Source organism: Electrophorus electricus, chromosome 21 (assembly GCF_013358815.1).
Source record: "Electrophorus electricus isolate fEleEle1 chromosome 21, fEleEle1.pri, whole genome shotgun sequence".
Lineage (NCBI taxonomy): Eukaryota > Metazoa > Chordata > Actinopteri > Gymnotiformes > Gymnotidae > Electrophorus > Electrophorus electricus.
Genome location: NC_049555.1, coordinates 5,324,511 through 5,347,904, shown reverse-complemented (window position 1 = coordinate 5,347,904; position 23,394 = coordinate 5,324,511). Strand labels below are relative to the sequence as shown.

General features: G+C 40.3%; 2 protein-coding genes, 1 long non-coding RNA gene and 1 pseudogene across 4 annotated transcripts; 2 read left to right on the top strand and 2 right to left on the bottom strand.

Moving 5' to 3' along the window:
* The first annotated feature begins 14 nt into the window (after positions 1-14).
* LOC118240458 lies at positions 15-2,454 on the top strand. 2 transcript variants are annotated; one of them, XR_004775431.1, is made up of 4 exons: positions 15-254; positions 1,214-1,423; positions 2,213-2,297; positions 2,400-2,454. It is a non-coding gene; the product is annotated as an uncharacterized LOC118240458 (long non-coding RNA). The 2 variants fall into 2 exon arrangements; XR_004775430.1 differs by having other exon boundaries at positions 2,397-2,454.
* Positions 2,455-5,696: 3,242 nt separating this feature from the next.
* LOC118240480 lies at positions 5,697-11,435 on the top strand (annotated as a pseudogene).
* On the bottom strand, positions 10,428-17,306 carry LOC113581481. Its single transcript, XM_035521082.1, has 9 exons — positions 17,260-17,306; positions 17,079-17,125; positions 15,358-15,711; positions 15,052-15,276; positions 14,355-14,699; positions 13,997-14,245; positions 13,241-13,331; positions 13,103-13,157; positions 10,428-13,014 (listed from the first exon to the last, which is right to left on the bottom strand). Exons 1-9 carry the CDS (start codon positions 17,280-17,282, stop codon positions 12,781-12,783), a joined length of 1,623 nt encoding a protein of 540 aa, XP_035376975.1. The 5' UTR covers positions 17,283-17,306; the 3' UTR covers positions 10,428-12,780.
* Positions 17,307-18,052: 746 nt separating this feature from the next.
* Positions 18,053-22,969, bottom strand: fam20cl (family with sequence similarity 20 member C, like). The gene is made up of 10 exons (XM_027016598.2): positions 22,558-22,969; positions 22,134-22,309; positions 21,591-21,669; positions 20,851-20,943; positions 20,474-20,589; positions 19,908-20,088; positions 19,358-19,467; positions 19,136-19,217; positions 18,957-19,016; positions 18,053-18,487 (listed from the first exon to the last, which is right to left on the bottom strand). The coding sequence occupies exons 1-10, from the start codon at positions 22,929-22,931 to the stop codon at positions 18,250-18,252; spliced, it is 1,509 nt and encodes a 502-aa protein (XP_026872399.2). The 5' UTR covers positions 22,932-22,969; the 3' UTR covers positions 18,053-18,249.
* Between the last annotated feature and the right edge of the window lie 425 nt (positions 22,970-23,394).

The window sequence follows — 23,394 nt, the reverse complement described above, 5'->3', positions numbered from 1 at the left end:
CTCATATCCCAGTGATGACAAAGTTGAACACACATTCTGGTATTATGTTCATCCTAAAGAGGATCCACAGGACCTGAGTCTGGAAGAGCAGTTTACTGGTCGAGTGGAATATGTTGGGGATAAAGAGAAAAACTGCACTCTGAGAATCAGAGGCCTGAGAAAGAGTGATTCTGGAGAATATCGCTTTAGATTCAGCACTAATACTGAAAGAGGGAAATTCTCTGGTAAACCAGGAGTCATTCTAAATATCACAGGTAACTGCCCACAGCTCATGTAACACCACATTCTGTGTTGATATTAATAATACTGTTCATACTAATAATAATCTTATTTATATAGTACTTTTAATTTTGTGTCAGAAATCCCAAAGTGCTTTGCAGAGAACAGATTAATCAACGGTATGCTCACCTTCCCACAGATCACGTGGTATGGCGCACCACGTACTATGGCAATCATGATTGTTGACTGTTTTGACTGTGACTACCCCTCTTGTTATCATTCACTCACGTCACATATTTATGTATACAAACCCCTCTGTAGAGTGAGATGTCAGTCATTGTTGGCTGTGGGAGCCGAAGCACTAGTTTTTGGATTATGTTCATAACCTTTTGAGTACTATCACTTTAAGATGTAAATTACTGCTAAGTCATGCCATTATATTTTTTGCTTGGTTTTTAGTGTCTTGGGCAGTGGCAGTTTTGTTTGATTTTCAGCGAAGACAGTGGTCCTGGGAGCAACACACTTTTATTACCGTGATGCATTTCGAATTAGGAATACTTTAATCTTTCGAATTTTCCCTGAGTTGTGATTTATTACTAACCTGGAATAAACACACTCTTTGTACTTTTACACCGACTCCAGTGGAAGTTTGGCGTTTCCTTTCATGAACACACGCATTAGTCAAGAAATTGCTTCGAACAATGTGAACCCCACTTTGGTGTTAGTGCAAGTGTTTTTCTTCACAAGTTCATGTGTAAGATTATGTTAATTGTTCAACTTTTTATGTTTCTTCCTGTTATCAATTTATTTCATGCTGCACCGGTTTGCTATGTGTGAGTGCCATTATCATTCATCATTCATGTATATAAAATGTCTGTCAATAGATGCTTCTGCAGCCTGTTCCTTGTCCTGCGGTACTCAAGTCGTCACAAATAATGTCTACATGAAACATTTGTTGTTTTCAGATGAATATATTGTATGGTTTTAAATTCAGATCTGCAGGTGAGAGTGAGTCTCACCCCAGTATCAGAGGGACAGACTCTAACACTAGGCTGCAGCTCCACCTGCACTCTGCCCTACAACCCCACCTACATCTGGTACAAGAACGGACAGCCTGTAACCAACAAACCCACCAAACACAACAAGCTGTATCTGGAACCAGCAGACAGTGAGGATGGATTCCAGTATTCCTGTGTTTTAGGAGGTAACACCATTCTCTGGAGTCCTGCATACTGTAAAAGTTTATAACTGAGGCACCAGTGGGGACACAATGTTTACTGGGCAAAGACACCAAGAAAGGTGATATATTGGAACTAGACTGATTTGTGGATGGTGAAAAAGGAAGTAAAACAAAATGAAGGTGAATCTCTGAGTCTTCCCCAAGTGGAACTCAACAAGCCAGGTCAGGAGCAGTAAACCTACACACTACCACTAAGAAGCACTGATGCAATGAGAAGGAATGCAATATAACTTGGGGGGGGAACAAACCAAAACAACTTGCTTAGTCAAAGGGGAGGTTTTCCCAACAATTCAACATATTCTTTTGGTCGCTCTCCAATACCATACTAGTTACCCCTCTACAAAAGTGTGACGCTGGGCTACTGTTTGTGTGGCCTTAAATCCAGAGCCCAGCAGGTGTGCACAATCAGCCCAAAGAATCCTGGGAAGTGGAGTTCCCTGCTCTCCTAGTGCACCACCTCGGCCCCCTGCTGGTTGCTGGTGGCATAGGTTGGACAATGTGACAGTATAATATAATATAAATTACGCTACACTACCCTTAACCCTTACTCCATGGCAGTATTGTACAATATAATTAATGTATGTTACACTGCTAGTGTTTTCGTAGACATTTATTTGTTCTCCATTATTCTCCATGTATTATATAATATATATATATATATATATATATATATATATATATATATATATATATATATATATATATATATATATATATAGCCTTGTTTTGTTATAACCATCTCTGAATATCCAGAGGAGAGTACAGCGTTAAAGCAAGTCACAATTGGAGTGGCAGTCTGTCTGGCTCTAATACTCATCACAGGAGCTCTGTGGATATGGTATGTGAAATTTGAACATATTATTTATACCCTTAATGTCATTCTCAATGAAATGGTTATTTTTAATTACTTTTAACTCTACATTGGTCGGTTGCTTAGCAGGAGGAGAAAGTCCAGGTCAGTTGAAGAGCACAGGAACTCTGGGGATGATGGCCAGGTAAGAATGTTCGAGGGGATACTCTGAGAGATCATGGGACATGATTCAGTTTTTGTTGCTCTCTGTTCCTCACTCACTTTCTCTTTCTCTTTTTCTCTCTTCCACTCTTAGTGTGATACGGCTCATGTGTATGAAAGTATCCCAACTGTGGCCATGACTAACCTCAGTCGAAAAGCATCATCAGATGACCAAAATGACATTCACTACTTAAGCCTTCATTTCCAACATTCCCAAACCCAGAAGGGGTCTTCAGTGTCAACCACCAGACTTCCTACTAACTCTTCAGAGGAAGAGTGTGTTCAGTATGCTCCTGTGAACTTTAGCCGACACAAAACTTCCACAACAGTGAGCAAATCATGTCATTACACTGACACTGACATTACATTCTTACTCTAATTAATCACTCAGTGTATAATAAGGTGTGAATCCATTTTACAGGCTCTTCTAAAAGCTGTTTCTCTTCATGTTCCAAAGGGCTTTGGCAGCTGCAGCAGCTGATGACCCATCTCAGACCTACAGCCAGATCCATAAACCCAAACCCTCCACATGAGAAACACAACACCCTCAGTGTGAGCTCTGGGGCTTTTTTATCCAGGGCTCAGTCCCCTAGTGGCTTTAGCCTTGCCACAAAATGTTTTTCCTCTAGAACAGTCGGAGTTGAGCAGAACGTTAATGAAGGGTTACAGTTATATCAGTGGTAATTAAGTGTAACACTGTCTTAAAAAAAAAAAACTTTTGCCTTTGAATTTCTGTTGGAAAATGTTTTTCAGTATTGTTACCTGAGAAGAAGTCATCAATCATTCAAACAAGCCATATTCTTTTATAAGATCGCCAAGCACCAAGTTTGAAGAGGGCTAATATTATATCAGTAGTTAGCTAAAGCTGCAAGCCCACAGTATTGGTTCATGTTTTCAAATTCACTAGCAGTAAAAAATCATTTTAAGAGGGTGGTTTAAGGGGAGGGTACCGGGCCTGGTGGCTGCTGTAGTGTAACTTTTAACCTAAGATGGAAAAAAATAATTTGATTTGCAAGATGCAGGAGCTCGGGATCCTGGAGCAACACTGAGAAACACATATAATCCCAGTGTTTAAGCAAATCAGCACAGCATCCACACAGACAGGAGGGACATGGGTGTTGTAGGGCCTGTATACTACAGTGGAAGGGATTTGGATGATTCTCACTGGCTATTAAAAGACCAATATGTAATTTACTGTAACAAATTATAAAATGACTACATTTTATAATTGACTACAATGACTACACAAAGATTAAGAAACATGCCAAGCTGAAATACATGCTTCTGCCATAACAGTGATGCAGTCAGCATCTCCTTTGTAACCAGCATGACAGAAGTATGTCAGAAACTGCAACTTTGACTAAATGTAATGTGATTCTTTTTTAATCATTTATCCATGCCCATCTTTACCTATTAGCTATTTATGCATCTTATCTAATACTCATTTTTCAAGAGTTTATTAAAATTCCTGACTAAATCAATGTAGGTCCAAAAACATCGAGGTTAGGTTGATTGGATACTCTAAATTGTCTTGTGTGTGTGTGTATATACTGTGTGCATGTATGTCCAGTGATGGTTGGTGCTCTGTCCTGGTTTTAACCTCCTTACCTTTCCCTGCACACAGTACTGTCCCCCAGGGTGTTGAGAGTATGCTGTGTGCAAATTGGCTGCCACTTTTCATCAGGTGTGTGAGTGTGTAAAAAAATGTAAAAATAAAATGTAAAAAAATTAAAAAACACGATATTTATAAAAGCGGCCTTGAGTTTAAGAGAGGCGCTATATAAATGCAGCTAATAGTAATAATAAGTATGTGATCAAGTAGCATTGGATTGCTAGGTATACAGTTAAATCTATGCACTTCATATGAGCTCTGTCTCAGACTGGCACAAGGAAGAACAGTAAGCTACTACTTGGAAATAAATGTATGGTTTATACATTATGTCTTAAATTCAACAGTATGTTATCAGGGTTTTTAATGTTTGAAATGTATTGCTTGGTACTAATATTGCACTTGTTGTTGATTGGTACTGTTGTAGGCGCGTACTTAAATGTATAATGGGTAAAAAGTAAAATAAAATGTTAGTTTTATAGTGCATTTGTACTGTTTAGTAATTTAGAAAAAAAAGTGACAAAGACCTTTACCTATGTAGACCTTAGTGGAGCTCCTGGAATCAAGTACATCAACTAGACACTAGAATCAATTAAAGATATCGGACACTAGATGGAGACAATGTGATGATCCAATGAAAGCAAAATGAGTCTGGTAGGATCATATAGGCTTTCTTAAAGATATTGTTATATATTTAATGTCTAGGTCTTCTCACACACTTGTGTAGACAACATATAAAAAGAAAAGACATACACATCTTTAGCCTTATCAAGGAAATCATCAAGTCAAATTATGGAAAAACAGAAAGAATGGAATAAAGTATTTTAAATATTTTAAATAAATGTAAATTATACTTTAAATTGAAATACATTTAAATAATACTTTAAGTAAAAATTCAGCTGAACACATGCATAGTTTATCATCATGTTAAGGGAAATTTCAATGAACAGTCAAAATTTTACATATTCATATGTTACTGACATGCTCAGCAAAATATGTTTCTAAACAATTTTTTAAAGACAGTTACAGCACACAAATATCCAGTCACATATAGTGGTATTTTCTGCTCAGACATTTTGGGAAAAGACATCTAATGAATAGTGTATGTGTGTGGGGGGAGGGGGGGATTGGTAAATTGTATTTACCTTGGCATAGTAGAATAAGGAGTTTGGTACATGGAGTTGACATGACATTAACTTCAAATACTGTTGTCACTACCTTCAAATGAAAATCCTGCATAAGCAAACAGGGTCATAAACTGGACCAATTCCAAGAATCCTAGACTGTTGCACAACATTCTTGACTGATTAAAATGTACAACCCTAAAATCTACGTACACCAGCCCACATTCTACCCTAGGCAATACTAACATGGACCTGCACATATTAAGATGGCATCAAATTGGTCGGTGTGTGTAAAGTCAGGTGAAGTAAGATGTCATCAAATCAGAATACCTGGTGACTATCAGAAGGATTCAGGGGACCGAAAAAGCTCGGGAGTCTCAACAGTCTGAGCTTTTGAGAGCAGTTTTCTGCATTTTTAAGAATCTTGAGTCCAGAAAAAGGAAGACATTATAAGATAAAGGGGGGAGGTATGATGACAGAACGCTGCGCTAAATGCACAACACACCTTCCGTGTCTTTGCTGTTTGACAGTAACCAAGATCACAACATCTTCCCAGTGTAGGATGGGTGAGGAGGAGCAGGACTGAGGTCACGGCCGTTATACTCAGGAACACAAGACAGTAGCACAGGCTGCTTATTCTTCTTATTCTTAAGGCTTTTTCTCTGATCATTTATCAGAAACATTTAGCCTAAAGTCACGACTTACTGGAGCTTCAAGTATCGGTTCTTCATGAACAGTGATGTCACCATGTCTTTCTGAACATCAAGAAATATTATTATAGCAGCAATCCTCGTGTTACTGGCAGGTAAAGTTTAGATTTTTTTTCTTATTTTCTACTCTGTTTTATGTGTATTCATGCAAACAATTTATAATAACTTCATGCACCTATGTGTGTGTGTGTGTGTGTGTGTGTGTGTGTGTGTGTGTGTGTGTGTGTGTGTGTGTGTGTGTGTGCATGTGTGCGTACGTTTGTGTGTGTGTGTGTGTGTGTGTGTGTGTGTATGTGTGCGTACGTTTGTGTGTGTGTGTGTGTGTGTGTGTGTGTGTGTGTGTGTGTGCATGTGTGCGTACATTTGTGTGTGTGTGTGTATGTGTGTGTGTGTTTGCCAGAAACTCAGTCTCAGCACAGTGTAGCTCTCTCCTCTCGGAGCCTCTGTGCTCCTAATGGATCTACAGTAAAAATCCCCTGCAAGTATACATCTAGTTCCTCCAATGTCAGAGCGAGAGAGTGGTATCAGGTCCAGAGATCTGATGGAGAACCACAAGACCTGAGTAAAGACCCTCAATACTTAGGACGAGTGTCTGTAAGCACACGGTGGAATGACTGTACACTGACAATGAACAACGTGAATGTAAGTGACTCTGGAGTTTATAACTTCAGATTTAGAACATGGAGGAATTAATGGATATCTGCTTCATCTGGAGTTACTCTCACTGTTACAGGTAATAACAAACTTAAAACATAGAACACACACACACTCTCTCTCTCTCACACACACACACACACACACACACACACACACACACACACACACACACACTGCCATACACACATTATACATTGTTGGGACATGGGGACTTACATATTTCACACTTCATTATTGTCACTCTGGTGGATTTCTACTTTTAACAGACTTTCCCATAACAAAAACACTGCACTTTAAACTCTGTGCTGCTTTAAAGAGGACATTACAAAGTTTTCAATATTACCACATTTGTGACTGGGTCTCTGACCAACTGATTTTACTGTTTGTACAAATTAGTGTCCCTAACAGTAAAGACATTTAAGTCTATAATTAACTAATTTTGAATTTTAGAACTCAGATTTTCACACTGAACCATACTTGTTAACTTAGTAGGAACAATTTTGTATAACCATAGGTAGTTTATGGACACTTACAAAATGTATCTCTTTCTCTCCCACACATCCATATCTACACTTTCTCTGTTCCATACACATGCACACCATGTTTTTCTCACACAGAAAACATTCTGATGTGCATGATGTGATGTGTGTGTAGACCTGAAGGTGAATCCTGAGACTGTAGGACAGAGAGAGGTGAAACTCACCTGTAGCTCCACCTGCAGCTTCAGTAAGACCCCTCAGCACTACTGGTACAGGAATGGACAGTACAGGTCATATAGAAATGATGCCTCCATTATGCTCCACTCCACCAGTGTATCTGATGAGGGCAGCTACTCCTGTAGTGTGTATGGCAGCAGACAGCACTCTCCTGCAGTGTGTAAGTGTTGGATTTGAACTAAATCTCAAGACTAACTCTGAACTTCAGTATTATTCAATATTTGACATATTTGCACAATCCATTTTACTCTACATATTTGCATGCCACATGTGTTTTATTCTTTTTATACAACGGATATTATTCAATTAGTAATTATTCAGTCACTTGATCCCTTCCAATCCAGTCTGGTCAGATCTGACATGAGAGTGTGTGATATTTCATGATGAGAGAATTCACCAGACTCTCTGTCACTGATACACTCAGAAACAGAGCAGTGATACTGATTACATTTACAATAGTGTACATGTAAGAAACTGGACAGAACCATTTACAAGAGCTGAGCAAACACCAGTCCCTTCACTGTACCATCTACACTCACAGCAGCATAGTCTGAACTTACTAAGCAAGCGTGTCTTACAGTCGGATCTTAGTCAGACTAATACTGAATACTGATGGACATAAATGTACTTATGATTGTAGGTGCTTTATTGGTACAAGTTTATAAGACACAGCTGTGTTGCTGTTTTACATGTGCATCACCACAGTTTGGCTATACAAAAACTCTGAGTGTACACTAAGAAGAATTAATTAAACAGGCCACTCCCTTTACTCTTTGAAGAAATATTTCTGACAGGATGGATCCATGGAAGAAATTAATGAGTGAATGTGGTTGGACAGCACTCTTATATAATGCAATAGTTTAAGTGACTGAAGACACAGTTTCAAAGACACGAACGTTTCAGCCCTTAGGTCTTCATCAGCGTGTTTCTAACATCTCATCCCACTTATATGCAGAAAAGAGGCCTCTCCCTTGGATACTTCATCAAAATGTCACAAGTATTTGATGTCAGTATCCATGTAACAAATTAATATCTACAGTGTAGTAAAAGGTGAATTACCTATATTGTGTATATAGAGTTCAAGGAAGAGGATAAAACAAAGTTTTCATAATTGTATTCACATCAATAAATAAATGAAAACATTTAAAGTTACCATCAACTTCCTTCAAAGGAAGAGACGTAGATTGTTTAGGTAACTGCACCCAAATTAAAGGGTCTTTTAGATTAGGGGCTCTTTTGAAACAGAAAGAGGGAGGGTTCAGTTGCAATTCTATACTCTTTGAAATGGGGGGCCAGGCTGGGGCCAGTGGCTATGTTAGAGGGGCCATGTGTTCATAAGAGCAAGGAAACTCACTCCTCATTTACTCCTCGTACTGTGAAAAAGCATTACTGAAATATGTATAATAATGTTCAAAATATATATATATATATATATATATATATATATATATATATATATATATATATATATATATATATATATATATATATATATATATATATATATATATATTCACAATTTGGGGAAACCAGTTATCCCAGAGAACTTGAATCTGTAAATAACATTTGTTACAGAACATAACTTTTTTTTTTTGTCAAATTTCTTGTGTGAGTTATACTAAGAATTCTAGTATCACACTTGATACATCCATGGTACATAATAAATCATCTTGACTAATGTTGTAAAGTTCATTCCATTTAATAAGGAAATCAGTTGTATCTTTAAGGAAGGAAGGTAACTGGTAAACTAACTCCATATTGAGAGAGAGGCTCTGTTAGGAATAGACTGCCTGAAACAATGGGATGTCCTGGTGGATATTTATAGGCAGGTGTTTCTAAAATTGAGTTCAGTGAGTATATATACATGATGGATAAATATTATGCAGATTTCCTCTGCATTTATCTGGCTTGGTTTAAAAGCAAATATTAATATTAAAAGCTAACATATTAATTAGTAATATTCATTCATATTTTATGAATTACCCGAATTTATTTTTTCCTGAATGTGACTGTATCTGTTTCAGGTGTTTTAGGGTGTGATATACACTTGTGTGCTCTGAAAGGCTCAAATGTTGATCTATCCTGCTCTTATAAATACCTTGGAGGACAAACGGTGACAGAATCATTCTGGTTTATTAAAGTGCAGCAGGTTGGTGTTGAAGCTGTGGATGTGAGAGAGGAAGAGGAGTATGAGGGGAGAGTGCAGTATAGACAGAGCTCCCAGAATGACTGTAGTATGACAATCACTCACCTGAGAGAGAGTGACGCTCACACATACAGGTTCAGATTCCACACTGATGGTCCTTGGGGTCCATACACTGGTGATCCTGGAGTATCTCTGTCTGTCACAGGTAATCACATAAGACTAGTTAACTATAAAAATATGCTATTTATAAAATTAACACCAAAGCTTCTTTATTAAAATTATTTGCAGATCTGAAGGTTATGATGTCAAACACATATAGAGGGAGCATCATACTGAGCTGCAGCTCCACCTGCACGCTGCCCAACAACCCCACCTACATCTGGTACAGGAATGGACAGCCTATATTTAACCAGAACACTAATGGACTGTATATGTATGACAGTAGTGAGGATGCAGGCAGCTACTCCTGTGCTGTAAGAGGATATGAGGAGTTCCGCTCTCCTGCTGTCTGTAAGATCCTCACTTTAAACTCTCATCACTCTGTCAGCATCTCACTGGCAGCTTCTATGAGATAAAAAGTTTGTTTGATTGTTGTTTGTTTTTGCTGTTTTTTGCTGCTGGTTCTGCCTACATGTTTATAAGTAGCTGGGAAGCACCTTTCACTGTTGAGGGCTCTATACATTTGTGGGCACTGGCTAGCTGGTTCAGCAGTACTACATCTGTGTGTTTTGTTTGTGTTCTCATTGTCTCTTGCTCTTGTCCTCACTTTAAACTGCACTCACTCTGTGTCACTGGCAACTTCTACTAGATTACAGTCAACTCATGCTGAGTCACATATGGCTAAGACATAAGACAACTACAGCATTTTTAGACATATTTAATAGTTGCCAGTATTTGGGGAATAAATTGTTGGGTTTTGTTTCGGTTTTTTTTACATGTTGTAATATGGATCAATTACGAGGTGGACACACATGGTAAGAAGAGTGAGTTTTATTAGGAGCAAATCCAAAATCAGTCATAATCACGGTCCAGGGTCCTAGAGCCAATACGGAGAGTATAGGAATACATGATGACAAAAAGGAAGCAGGCTACAAAAAAAATCACATGACTTACACCAGCAGAGGTTTGCACAAGCAACTATGTAAAGCAAACATGACAGATGCTTGGATAACAATGACCAGCGAGCTAAGCCAGAAAACATTTGGACAGAGCACTCACAAAACCATTTCACTGTGATTTATACCGTGTATGACTATGTACGTGACAAATAATCCAAACTTGAAACTTGAAACTACTACTGCACCGCTCACAACCAGCTGGGACAGCACAACTCCGCCACCACCCTTCTGGATGTGTTATGCACTATTGTGAGATGTGTTAAGAATGTTTTCTTAAGTGTACACACACAGAACAGGTGGTCCTACATCCACAGTCCAGTCCCACCATACATGTGCACAAACGTCTCCACACTAACTGAAATGTCACGCACCAGTGCATAGTTAAATCTTCATATACCTGACACATATGGGCCGCTTTCAAGCATGAATATGAACAGCCAGGAAAAAAAGAGATTTTAAGACAACTATCCTGCACTTCCATTTCCAATGTCAGTTTGATGAGATCATACAGCAAGACTTCTGTGACTGTTCACACGTCTGTGTAACATGCTGCCCTCTCCTTCCTGATGCAGGGAACCCAGCTGGGACATACGCAGCTTCTGGAGTCACTGTGGGTTTGTTTCTGACTCTCATTGCTGTCTGTCTATGGATGAGGTAAAAAGCTGAAGCCACATTGATATTGCACACCCTGCCAATGCGTAGGCTGTTTACTGCTCAGTCCAGAGAGTCTTTGCTTTGATGTTTACAGTATAGGGTCACACAGTGCCATCAACAGGGTTAAATTCACTTTCTCCAGAGGGTAGTAACTGCAGTGTGAAACTGGTGATGTTATTACTGTGGTTCTCCACCAGGAGGCGAGCTACAGCTGTCAGCAGCAGGAGTGAGGAGACCAGCGCAAACGTGAGTTGAAATGAGGGACTCAACAGAGGAGTGTGTTCAGTCCAATTCTAAATCACTGTACTTTTCCTTACTGGATCTGATGTTTTCTTACAAAACTTTGGGCTGTCCTATTACAGTTGTATAGTAAAGTTCAATAAAGCTATGTAGACAATACTTAGATTGACTTGACCCTCTTCCCTATCAACTATGTTTCCCTTAAACTCACTATTACACTAAGTGGATCTTAACTGTGAGCACATTATTAACTGGATGGGCCAAATCTGCACTAAAATAGAGATAAAACAGAGATTATTCTATTTGGGATGAGCAATGAGAGGCACAGACTAGCTGCCTATCTATTTAAAAATTGAAATCGCTATTTAAAATATCAAATTTAAAGCGCTAGCTCGTAATCTTGGCAAACTAATCAACTCTGATCTCAGTTTTAGCAGTCACATCAACTCAGTTACTAAACTGGCATTTTATCACCTTAAGGATATGAGCAAGATCAGAGTTTTCCTCACGGCGATCCTCACGGCGTGGACGAGGGAGAAGAAAACAACCACACGACTAAAACATGTTCACAATTTATCGACACATCATTAACACACTACTGTTGTGCCTAGTGCTCTGAGACATACTGGGCCAAATTTATAAAACATATCGCCTTATTTAACGTGACGTTAACATCAAATAGTGCCGCGGTAACATGTTTCCTTATTTATAAATGTGGTCTGCCAGCGTGTTTTACCATTGCGTTATTTATGGTGCTACTGCATTTTGTCTTGATTTGCACATGACATTAGCGATTCATAATCGAAAAGCGAGCTGCAAAAATAACACTTGGCCTCACGACTGGGGTTAGTCTGTCTATGGGCGTGGGTCTTTATGAATGGACTAATATACGTGTTGGCTTTCATCTTTTGTACAGGTGACTCTAGCGCAGCGAAAAGCTGACAGCTGTGTGTTTATTATCTCCATGGTAACTTCATGAATAGGTGTATATACCGTGTCCCGCATTTTGTAAGGCGTACAACAGTTACCTTCGAGCTTCATGACTCTGGCCCATAAGCTCAAATTCACCAATAGCTTTCTGTTTTTTCAAGTCATTGGTTGATTGCTGCAAAACAGATCTAGAATGGAAAATCCCAACATCTCTCCAGGTTCCATATCTGCGTCTACAGCTCTGTCCTCTCCACAGTCCTGTGTCCTTTCTCTCCCTTACAGGCAGGGTTTGTGTTTTTGAATCTATCTGCAGGTCTCAGACTAAGCTGACTGAGCTACCAAAGACCTCTAATAAGATACAGCCACCAGCAGATGTTATGAGAATGGCATAATGCACTATTATCCTCACTGGGTGGCAGCAGCATGTCTGCTGAAGTTCACTGCAGCATAATGAACACTGTGCTCTTCGGAGGCGTTAAAGTCAGGCCAGGAAGGAGGCAACTGAGATGCTTGTGTGTGGAAGTGTTTGAAATGTACACTGGAGTAGTGAATGCCATCATGAACATCTGAAGTGTTCTGTGAGGGATCAGAGGTCTTGGGCAAGGCTGAGACATTATCATACACAGGAGCAAAGTCGCACTGAGGGAGAAAGAAAACAGACACAGGAATTGTGTCATTTTTGATCATGTGACATGATTTCATAATCTCTGCTCTTGAACATACTCACCTCTGCTTTCTTCTCAAACCTTTTGTGGTCTTCAGCTGACCTGGAGTTTCTCCTCCTGACAAACAAACATCCTTCTTTCAAGCATATCTGTGAAAGTCATTTTGAGATCATCACACATATTTTTAACAGATCACATACCACATCCACAGAGCTCCTGTGAGGAGTATTAGAGCCAGACAGATTGCCACTCCCACTGTGACATGCTTTAACACTGTTCTCCCCTCTGGACCTACAGAGATAAACCAGGAGAAGCACAGTGGCTTATTGGTTAACACGTTTGCCTCTCAGCGGTCTCGGGCAAGTCCCTATCTGGGTGGAGTTTCTATGTTCTCCCTGTTCTTCCATGTACCACAGTCCAAAAACACAGAGGTTGGGTTGATTGGACACTATAAATTGTCCTGTATGAATGCGACCTGTGTGTGTGTGTGTGTGTGTGTGTGTCCAGTGATGGTTGGTGCTCTGTCCTGGTCTTAACCTCCTCCCCTTCCTCTGCACCTGGTTTCTGATGGAGAGTACACTGTGTGCAAATTGGCTGCCACTTCTCATTGGTATGTGAGTGATTGTAAAAGCTTATTTATATATATATATATGTGTGTGTGTGTGTGTGTGTGTGTGTGTGTGTGTCTGTAAAGTGTTCTTGAGTATGACAAAAGTGCTATATAAATGTAAATAATAATAATAGGAGTCATATGCAACATCAGATTGAAACAGACAAAAAAAACCTGAATATATTTATGATTTTTCTGACTCTCAATTTTACATTGTGAGCAGAACATCCAAATGTAGACACATTAGCACATGTTTAAAGCCAAAACACCAGAAAGCACAAAAGCAAATTCATCTAGATGTAGATTACTGCCAGGATTACTGGAATTTGCTTCTAGTAAGACTTACATTTGGCATGAATGGTTTCAGCAGGAGAGCGATGTTCCTCATGTCCTCTCACAGCACAGGAGTAGTTATCTGAATTTTCACTGCACTGCAGGTACAGCTTGTTGTGTTTGGTGGGTTTGTTGGTTACAGGCTGTCCGTTCTTGTACCAGATGTAGGTGGGGTTGTAGGGCAGAGTGCAGGTGGAGCTGCAGCTCAGTGTTACTGTCTGTCCCTCTGATACTGGGGTGAGACTCACTCTCACCTGCAGATCTGTATGCAGCAACAACAAAAATAACATTTATTATCAATAATAATAATAATGTTGTTGTTGTTTTTGATGATGATGATAATTTATTATTAGACTGGTATGGGCAGGTACCTGTAATATTCACAATGACTCCTGGTTTACCACTGAATACTGCTCTTCTAGTTTTACCGCTGAATCTAAAGCGATATTCTCCAGAATCACTCTTCCTCAGTTCTCTGATTCTCAGAGTGCAGTTTTTCTCTTCATCTCCAACATACTCCACTCGACCAGTAAACTGCTCTTCCTGACTCAGGTCCTGTGGATCCTCATTTGGACGAACATAATACCAGAATGTGTGTTCAACTTTCTCATTACTGGGATATGAGTAAGTGCAGGGAAGCTCCACTGATGATCCCTCCACAAAACACACTCTTCTGTCTGTGTATGTCACACTCCAACATGTCTTACTAAAAACACCTGAAATGATAACAAGCCATTAAATGATATAATTTAAAGCAGCACTCTGTCATTCTGAAAGTAGTCTTGGTTTCATCTGTATTTTATTCTTGAAGAAAGTCCCTTTCAAAGCCTCAACATCTCCATTAAGACCATCATGAGTCAGTGTGAGATTTCCCCCCCCCCTTTGACCTCCCAGGCTTCATCAGCTTCTTGACCTTTAACCTCTTCCCCTTCTGTCTGTGATTATGAAGGGAGCAACACTTTAACCCTATAAATCGATTTTTAGCAAATTAAGTCATCCGACTACCAGTTTGTAATTGTAAAATCACAGTGTCCATTAACTAAATACTGAGGAAAAATTCACACTCACACATTGGAGGGGAGAGTATATCATTAAAGCCATAGACTGAGCAGGAGTAACTGCCTTCATCACTGCTGAATAAATAATGGACTCTGTTGCCCTCTGTGAATTTGTTTGTATATTGTCCGTTCTTGTACCAGTAGTAACGCTCCGGGATACTGGTGAGGGTACAGGAAGTGCTGCAGGTGAGACCCTTTTGCAATCCATAGGCAGGGGCCACTCTCACCTGCAGATCTAAATAGTTATAACTTAAAAGATTAGACAAAAATAACTAAACAGTAACTTAACAGGTTGCTACAATAGCCCCTTTATTACCTGTAACTGTTAGATTGACTGCTGTGGAGCTGTGATATTTCTCTCCTGTATTTGTAAAGAGCATGAGGTGATATTCCCCTGAGTCTCTCTCTCTCAGGTCTGTTATTGTAAGAGTTGAGCTGGACCTCGTGGTCTCAGTGTAACTCACACGTCCTGCGTAGTCTGAGTCTAATGCTAAATCCTCTGGATGTTCTTCATTCCTCCATTTAGCTTTCTGTTTGGGGCTGAACCAGAAGACTGTTGTGGTGTTGATGTGTGAGTAAGAGCACATCAGCTCCACCTTTGACTCCCGCAGAGCACAGATGGTCTGAGGAGTGCATGTTACATTTACACTCTGAACCACAGAAGCTGAAACTAAAAAAAACAGCAAAAAACAACTTACTGATGCATATTAATATATATATATATATATATATATATATATATATATATATATATATATATATATATATATATATATATATATATATATATATATAAAACATAAAACCAAATAAAACCATTTGTAATCTTAGAATAGTCCACAGTTTCATATATGATACAAATGCACCCCTAAATTTCAGTTATTTACAGTCAGTTACACCTCCATGGCTCCAAAGACTTTGCCAGCCTCATAAAACAATGTTGCTTCTGACAATATTACATCAGATTTGTACACTGTTAATCTTAAAATCTTAATCTATATAAGACAAACATCAGGGTCCCTTTCAGTGCCAAGGAGTTTCCTCTGTTCACTCGTCATTCATCCAGCTTGTTTTTATGATTCAATAGTCTTTAAACTGTGCTGATCTAAAAGTAGCTTTCTTGAACTGTGCCCTCGTCTTAACCATTACAAGAGCTGAAGCAATGTTCTCAGATCTGTCCAAAAGTGGGAAATTCATCAGCGTCTTAGCATTACTGAGATCACCAATATGTAAATGTTCTTTTCAATTATGATTATGACTGTAAGTATGTTTTACATGTAAAGTACCATGTACAGTGGTGTGAAAAAGTGTTTGCCCCTTTCCTGATATCTTTTTTTTTTGCATGTTTGTCACACTTAAATGTTTTACAACAATTCTGCAAAGATGAGTGAGCCAAAATTCACAGCACTGCAGTTATCGCAAACGCTTGATTGCAGTTGTTGCTGCTAAGGGTGGCCCAACCAATTATTAGGTTTAGGGGGAAATCACCTTTTCACACAGAGCCATGTAAGTATGGATTTTTTTCCCCCTTAATAATAAAAACCTTCATTTAAAAACTGCATTTTGTGTTTATTTGTGTTATCTTTGTCTAATATTTAAATTTGTTTGATGATATGAAACATTTAAGTGTGACAAACATGCAAAAAAAATAAGATATCAGGAAGGGCCAAACACTTATTCACACCACTCTATGTCAAGGACTTCTTTTAATTCCACAAGTACATTTATTAAGCCTAAAAACAGAAGGGAACCACTGAGCCATCTACATGCTCTATGTACCATTAGAGAGAGCAAGAGAGAGAGAGAGAGAGAGAGAGAGAGAGAGAGAGAGAGACAGACAGAGACAGAGACAGAGACAGAGACAGAGAGACAGAGAGAGAAGAGCTAAAGATCTCACTGCTCTCTTTTGTTCTATGGTCCTTCTCTATTTTTCTGTATTTCCTATTATGACACACCAGTCTATTAGAGTTCATCCCATTAGTATTAAATATAATATCAAGATTTGCTGTAGTACCAAGACTAAAATAGTTATCCCACCTGAAATATCCAGCAGGATGATCAATAGTTTGACACTGAAGCCCATGCTTTCAAAAAAACAAGAAAAAAAATGGCATAAACCGTTAATGGTATAAAAGTTATGGTATATTTAGAAATGTGGTATAAGTATAGAAAATAGAAAGGTATTATAAAACTATTATAGCAAAATTCTCTTACGTACATCCTCCTGGATCTTTTCACCATGGGCTAACTACAGAGTGAGCTAGCGGTGTGTGGGCATGAATGGTTAGATGGGGTGGTTACTTCAGACTATGGAAACACCTCACATTTCCTTCCCTTTCTACACTGCCATATGTTTAAGGAAAACAAAACCACTGTCATTACAGTTGACATTTTACTACGTAGTCGAGCTTGTTTGTTATGAAAAATAAACAGTAGGCCTATTAGCATTTTGGACAATTAGTCCTTCATATTTACATATATTTATTAATACTACCTGATAGTTGCAAATCATAACTTTGGACCTCTGACCCCCAAACAAAAACAATTAGCAACTAGTTGTAAACTATTGTGTCCACTATTGTGTCCAGCTCTGAAACAAAAATTAAGATGCCAGTCCAATCTAAGCAATGCAAAATGTAAATCTTCCTTACAAATAATTGCATTGTTACAGAAGCTGTTGTGTGCTTTTAGCAGAATATGGAAAAAAGGGACCAGGGTGTAAAAGGCAGGATATCCACCCATGTCTCAATTGGTGTTGATGTGAAACTGTTGTACATAAAAAGTGCCATCTGTCATGCCAAGTCACCTAAGCTTGTTTTCCCCATGCCAACTCTTCTGCTGGTCTTTCTTTTATTTGATTTAGTGTTTGTTTTCAATGGTTTACACCATTAATGGAAATAAACTGGAGTTTATCATTGTGCACTTTAAACTCATTGCTGAATATTACATTGCTCTGCTCAGACTTTATTGCATTCACATTTACTAGAAAACTCACATTTGACTATGTTCAATCAAAAACACTCCCGGTGTCTGTGTGGTGTCAGTTACATTTTCCGGCAGGAACTGTGTTAAATCCGTCAACAATTCTCAATGACTGAGCATTATTACAGTAATGACAATCATTACAGTAAACCAGTCAGTTAATGGGTAAGTCAGTCTACAAGACCACCATATGTCATCATAGTGTTAAGGCAGTCAGTGCGCACTGCTAGCCCGGATAGTTGGGGATGTCGTCGTATATGACATCACCGTACTGGAGCAGACAGCGCTGGATGGCCTGGAGCACAGTGTCCAGTCGGCGGTCCAGCGCAGAGAGGTGTGGCTCAGCGAGCATGGGGGCCACGGTGGCCAGCGGGTCATGTGACAGCGACGCCCGCATGACATCACTGAGACGGTACTCGGGCAGAGAGAGCAGGCGCAGACGCGATAATGTCGAACGGCGGATCCTGGGAGATGGGGAGAGGGAGAGGGAAAGAGAGGGAGATTAAAAGAAGGAGAGAAAAAGATGTTGAGCGAGACAGAGAGGGTGGGAGGGAGATGGAGATGTGTGTTTGAGGGACACAGCAGAGACATACAATAATGATGGAGAACAGACAGATAGAGAAAAAGAGATGACGTGAAAAACAAAAGAAAGAAACAGTAGACAACAACAAAAGGCTCATGTGAGAAGACTTCCTCAAACATTTCTAGCACACAAATTTGCACATAGATCACAGAATGGAGACTGGTAGTGATGTCAACACCCACAGCCGGCAGACAAAAGGAGGTTGTGACATTCCCACTTGCTCAGGAATGATGGACAAGTGGCTAGCAATTGGTCCACCAGCCACTAGCCACTGTGCACTTCCAGGACATGTCTGTTTTAAGACAGACACAACATGCAACTCTAATGTACCAACTGACAATCAGACTTACCTGCAGCACTGCACCAGCGGCGTGAGAATAGAGGGCTCGTCCTTAGAGTAGCGACCAAACCTGTGGCATGCACACACACACACACACACATACACACATAAACACATACACAAAACATGTTCAGACAAATGTATGCGATCCTGACCACATGTATTGCAGCTCCGGACATAAACACTTACGCCCTCCCATTATCCAGGTGGATGAGGAACGTGTTGTTGCCAAAGATCTCGAATGTCTCGTAGTGGTGTCTGTCCATATTACCTGGCCAATTACACAGCAGAGAAGTAGGGCGCAACAGAAGGGAGAGTTCAATCAAAGTATTGCAAAACTCATTTTAATTGTGAAAGGAGAATATCTCCTTTTATATCATTTAATTCAGTGATCTGATGACCAGCTCTTACTCTGAAGGAAGTCCAGGATGGTCATATCTATGAGATCCACCAATCGAGTGCCTTGGTCATAGGGTGGAGTCTTCTTTACTGAATTGCAGTAAGTTGGAGTTGTCTCCCATCTGTAATCATATGCCAGTATCCATTTACATATTTTCACCATATATTAAATAATAATCCAATCACTGCTCTGTAAACAATCATTGTGCTTAATGCTTGAATGTACTTTTTGTCAGCAATAATCAAATACAATGGGTGTTGACCTCCTGTCCTGCAGAGTGAGAGCCCAGCACATGTTGTGAATTGCTCTTGTCAAACACACCTGCTTCAACTCTCACTGCCACAGAGAACATCCACAGCACAAGCTTTTATTGCTCTTTCATATCTTGGCTATATTATTTCATATGATAATGACAGTAATCTTAAATCCGATTGGTTCATTGCCAGGACAGGGAAGTCAAAGGATTGCACTAGACAGTGTTCTTTAGTTGGCCGCCCCTGTTCCTCTTCTAGATGCACACACTCACACACACACACACACACACACACACAGTCTACACACAGCGCTAGCTTGCTGCGGCTGTATGAGCGTCTCCACGGGTTCCTCCAGGTACGGCGCGGGGACAGTGACAGGTCAGGCAGCATGGCAGCGAGGGAGCCCTCCAGGGTCCGGGGACGGCCGCATACGGCGTGCTCCGTGGAGCAGTAATACGAGCATTGGCCATAGAAACACGTGTTGCCCACTGACACATGCAACAGCAGGGAGTGAAAAACACACAGGAACCAAAAGACTTGACGCAACACCTCTTAAAACACACAGAGATTTCATAACGGTAAAGTGATAACACTAAAGGAAGATTATTATAATAAAATTATTATAATTAAAATTATTTTGTACAAAAAACCTCTAAATTATAAAGTAAACACCTCTGATATTAGCATTACAGTGAGAGATTTTTTTCTTTTCAAGATAGTGAGGACATCATGAATTTGAGTTAACAAAAGTCACCTAATGAAATCCTAACTGTTGCTAAACAAATAAGCAAAAATAATAATAAAACACCAAAAATGTTTAAGTCTCTTTGAAGAGGATCATGAGCCTGCCTGCCCTGGCTGGAGAGAACCAACCTGGAGAGGTGAAGAAGGTTCTGGCTAGTTTGTGGTCTGTAGTGACATCTTTAATCTCCTTAATGACGTCAATCAGCCTACCCACAACTGGAGGCACGCGTCTAAAACCCAAGATCCTTATAGAAACAGAAGAAGAAAGAGTAATGAGGGTGTTGATCAACAGAGAGCAGGAGAGAGAGACAGAGCAAGAGAGAGAGTGTGCAAGAGGGAAGCAGAGAGAGAGAGAGAGAGAGAAAAGGAAGGGATGAGGAAAGGGGGTGAAACAGAACAAAAGAGAGACAGAATGAGGAACAGAGAGCACGCAATCTTAGTTTTGATGGTCAGTTTCAAAAATGCTATGCAACACTCGGAACGGTTACACCACCCCTCCCTGGCACCTGTCCAGATGGAAGGCTGCAATCTCAGCATTGTGCCTCTCGAAGTCCGAGAAGTAGAAGAGGTTCACGTTGGTCTCCTCATACCTCTCCTGCCTGCAATAAAACAAAAGGACAGGCCTGACGGAGCAGCCTGAAGCTTCCACAGCTCCCAGTACCACTGAAGCACAGTGACACCACCACCAATGGACAGCACCATGTTCGGTAGCATCACCCAAATGTCTCCAATTTCGCCACAACTGATCATGAAACATAATTCAATCTTGTGACTATGTGGAAACTCAGATGGGTTAACAGATAGCCCTCTCTAACTCTCTAACTCTCAGAGACACCATTAACCCCTATCATAGTTCTAATCATAACCCTACACAGAGATTCCTAATTCCTAAGGGTATAGGTATTCAAATTCTTTGTAGCCTATCAGAATCCATTAAGATTTATGAAAAATTGGCAGTAGATGTGGCAATTATAGGAGCTACTACTTATGGGAAACTGAAATCAGATAACTAACATTTACTATATTTGTACATAGCAAGTAAAACCCAAATCACTAAATACAGGCTGATACATCTGAATAACAGAGCATAGGGTGGGTGGGGCTGTGTTTGCAGTCATAAGGCACTTTATGTGCTATAGCTGTTGCTGAGGTAAGCTGTGAGGTCTCACATTGTACATTGTGTGGTTATGTGCCATTTGCTGTGTGATCATGTGTTGTATACTGTGTGGTCACATTTTAGACTCACTTCATTGGCTTAAAGAGAGCCTGACCGTAATTGGGGAACGTCAACAGCAACTTCAGCTGAGTTCCCCCCGTCTTCTGAACTGGAATGTGTGATAAAGGAGACCACAGTAAACAAAGTTAAGCCCTTATATTGTCAATAGAAAATATGCTTTGGCAACACTGCTTTAGAAAAGCTATTCTCATAACTGTATCAATAAAGCATGCCTGAGCTAAAATGAACAGAACTGAATTTAACTGAAACAAAGCTTTCAGTCTAATTGTTTATATCCAGCATGCCAATATGTCTGTCCAAATGTGACTTAACCTATGCCCATAAGGAACAGAAAAAACTATTCTTAAAGCCTCATATTTTATATATAACTCTTTCTAAAGCTTTATATACTTGCTCTTTGTGGAAAAGATCAACATATAAAAGTCTTTTTTGTGTGTAGAGTCCTTTCTGCAAGAGTCATTTTTAACCTCTAGATGTCTCCCTAATCTCTGTCTGCAGGACTGCAGCTCTACTGGGTGTTCAGGCAGTCAGGGTAAAGGGGGCGGTGGCCACCTGCGCTGACGATGCGGTTGATTGCCAGCTGCTGGAGGAGAACAGCCACGTTGGCGTCCCTGTGCTGGTAGAGCTGCCAGCGAGAGATGCCCAGGTGGAAGCGCAGCCAAGGTGGGTGGGTTTCAGTACTGGTGTTCCACTGGATAGGATCATAGCCTTCCTTGCTGTCACTCAACCTGAATGGGCAGGACAAAGGTAAGTGAGGCGAGGTTTTTGGCTTGTTTTATGCCAACCTTCACACTCAATGCAGAAGCATATATATCTGCAGGGTAACAATACTTGCAGAGTAACAATTCTGCAGGGAAAAACAACTTAACACTGTGACGGGGTATGTAGAGAAATGTCACAACTCTGCATGTCACAACTCAGCCCTGTGCTTGCGTGCATGTGTGTGTGTGTGTGTGTGTGTGTGTGTGTGTCTCACCACTGCTCCTCATTGTGCCCCTCACTTCCTTTGGAGCGGACTTTCAGCAGCCAGTCATCGTCATGAGAGGGTGGGGCATGCAGGTTGTACAGTGCGTGGGAGAACAGAGCCTCCAGTTTGGTAATGTTCACCTCTCCAGCACGCACTTCCTGCTTCCACCGTCCGGTGACGGCAGCCATGTGGGAAGGGGCCGGGTGTGAACGGTTGGCTGAGGTGAGGTCATCGTGCGGCTGGGTGAATAAACACTGAGAGAGCTCGCAGGTCGTGTGATGTGCTGACAAGAGGAACAGAGCCACCAGCAGGTGCAGGGCCACCGAGGCACACAGCAGCATGGCAAATGCGCCCAGTAAACAGCGATGCCGACACACTCTCATACTGACACAGAAAGATGGAAAACACAGAGTCCCATGACTAATCTATTGGTGGAAGAGCACAAGGCAGAGTAATATACAGTAATGCAGACTCACGTGAGCTTCCAGTCTGTTCTCAGAGCTACAGCTAAACTAAAACCGAAATATACAGAGCAGTGTAGTCCAGTATGGCAGTACTTGCCTGTCTCTGTGGCTCCTCTGATCTTCACTGTCATCCCCACAGGAATGGGAGAGAGAGAATTTCACTATACTGCACTGCTTTATTCATCTGCTTGCTCTCCTTCTATCTCTCTTTCCGTCAAACAAAAAGGAACACTGCCAGGTTAGGCTGATCTGATGTATGTTTACTCTTCCCCTGGTCACCCTCTGTGTGTGCGCATTTGTGTGTGTGTTAAGGGCACACTCAGAAGATTGTCTTTGCCCTTGCAGAATGCCTACAGAGGTCTCATGCCACAAAGAATGCAAC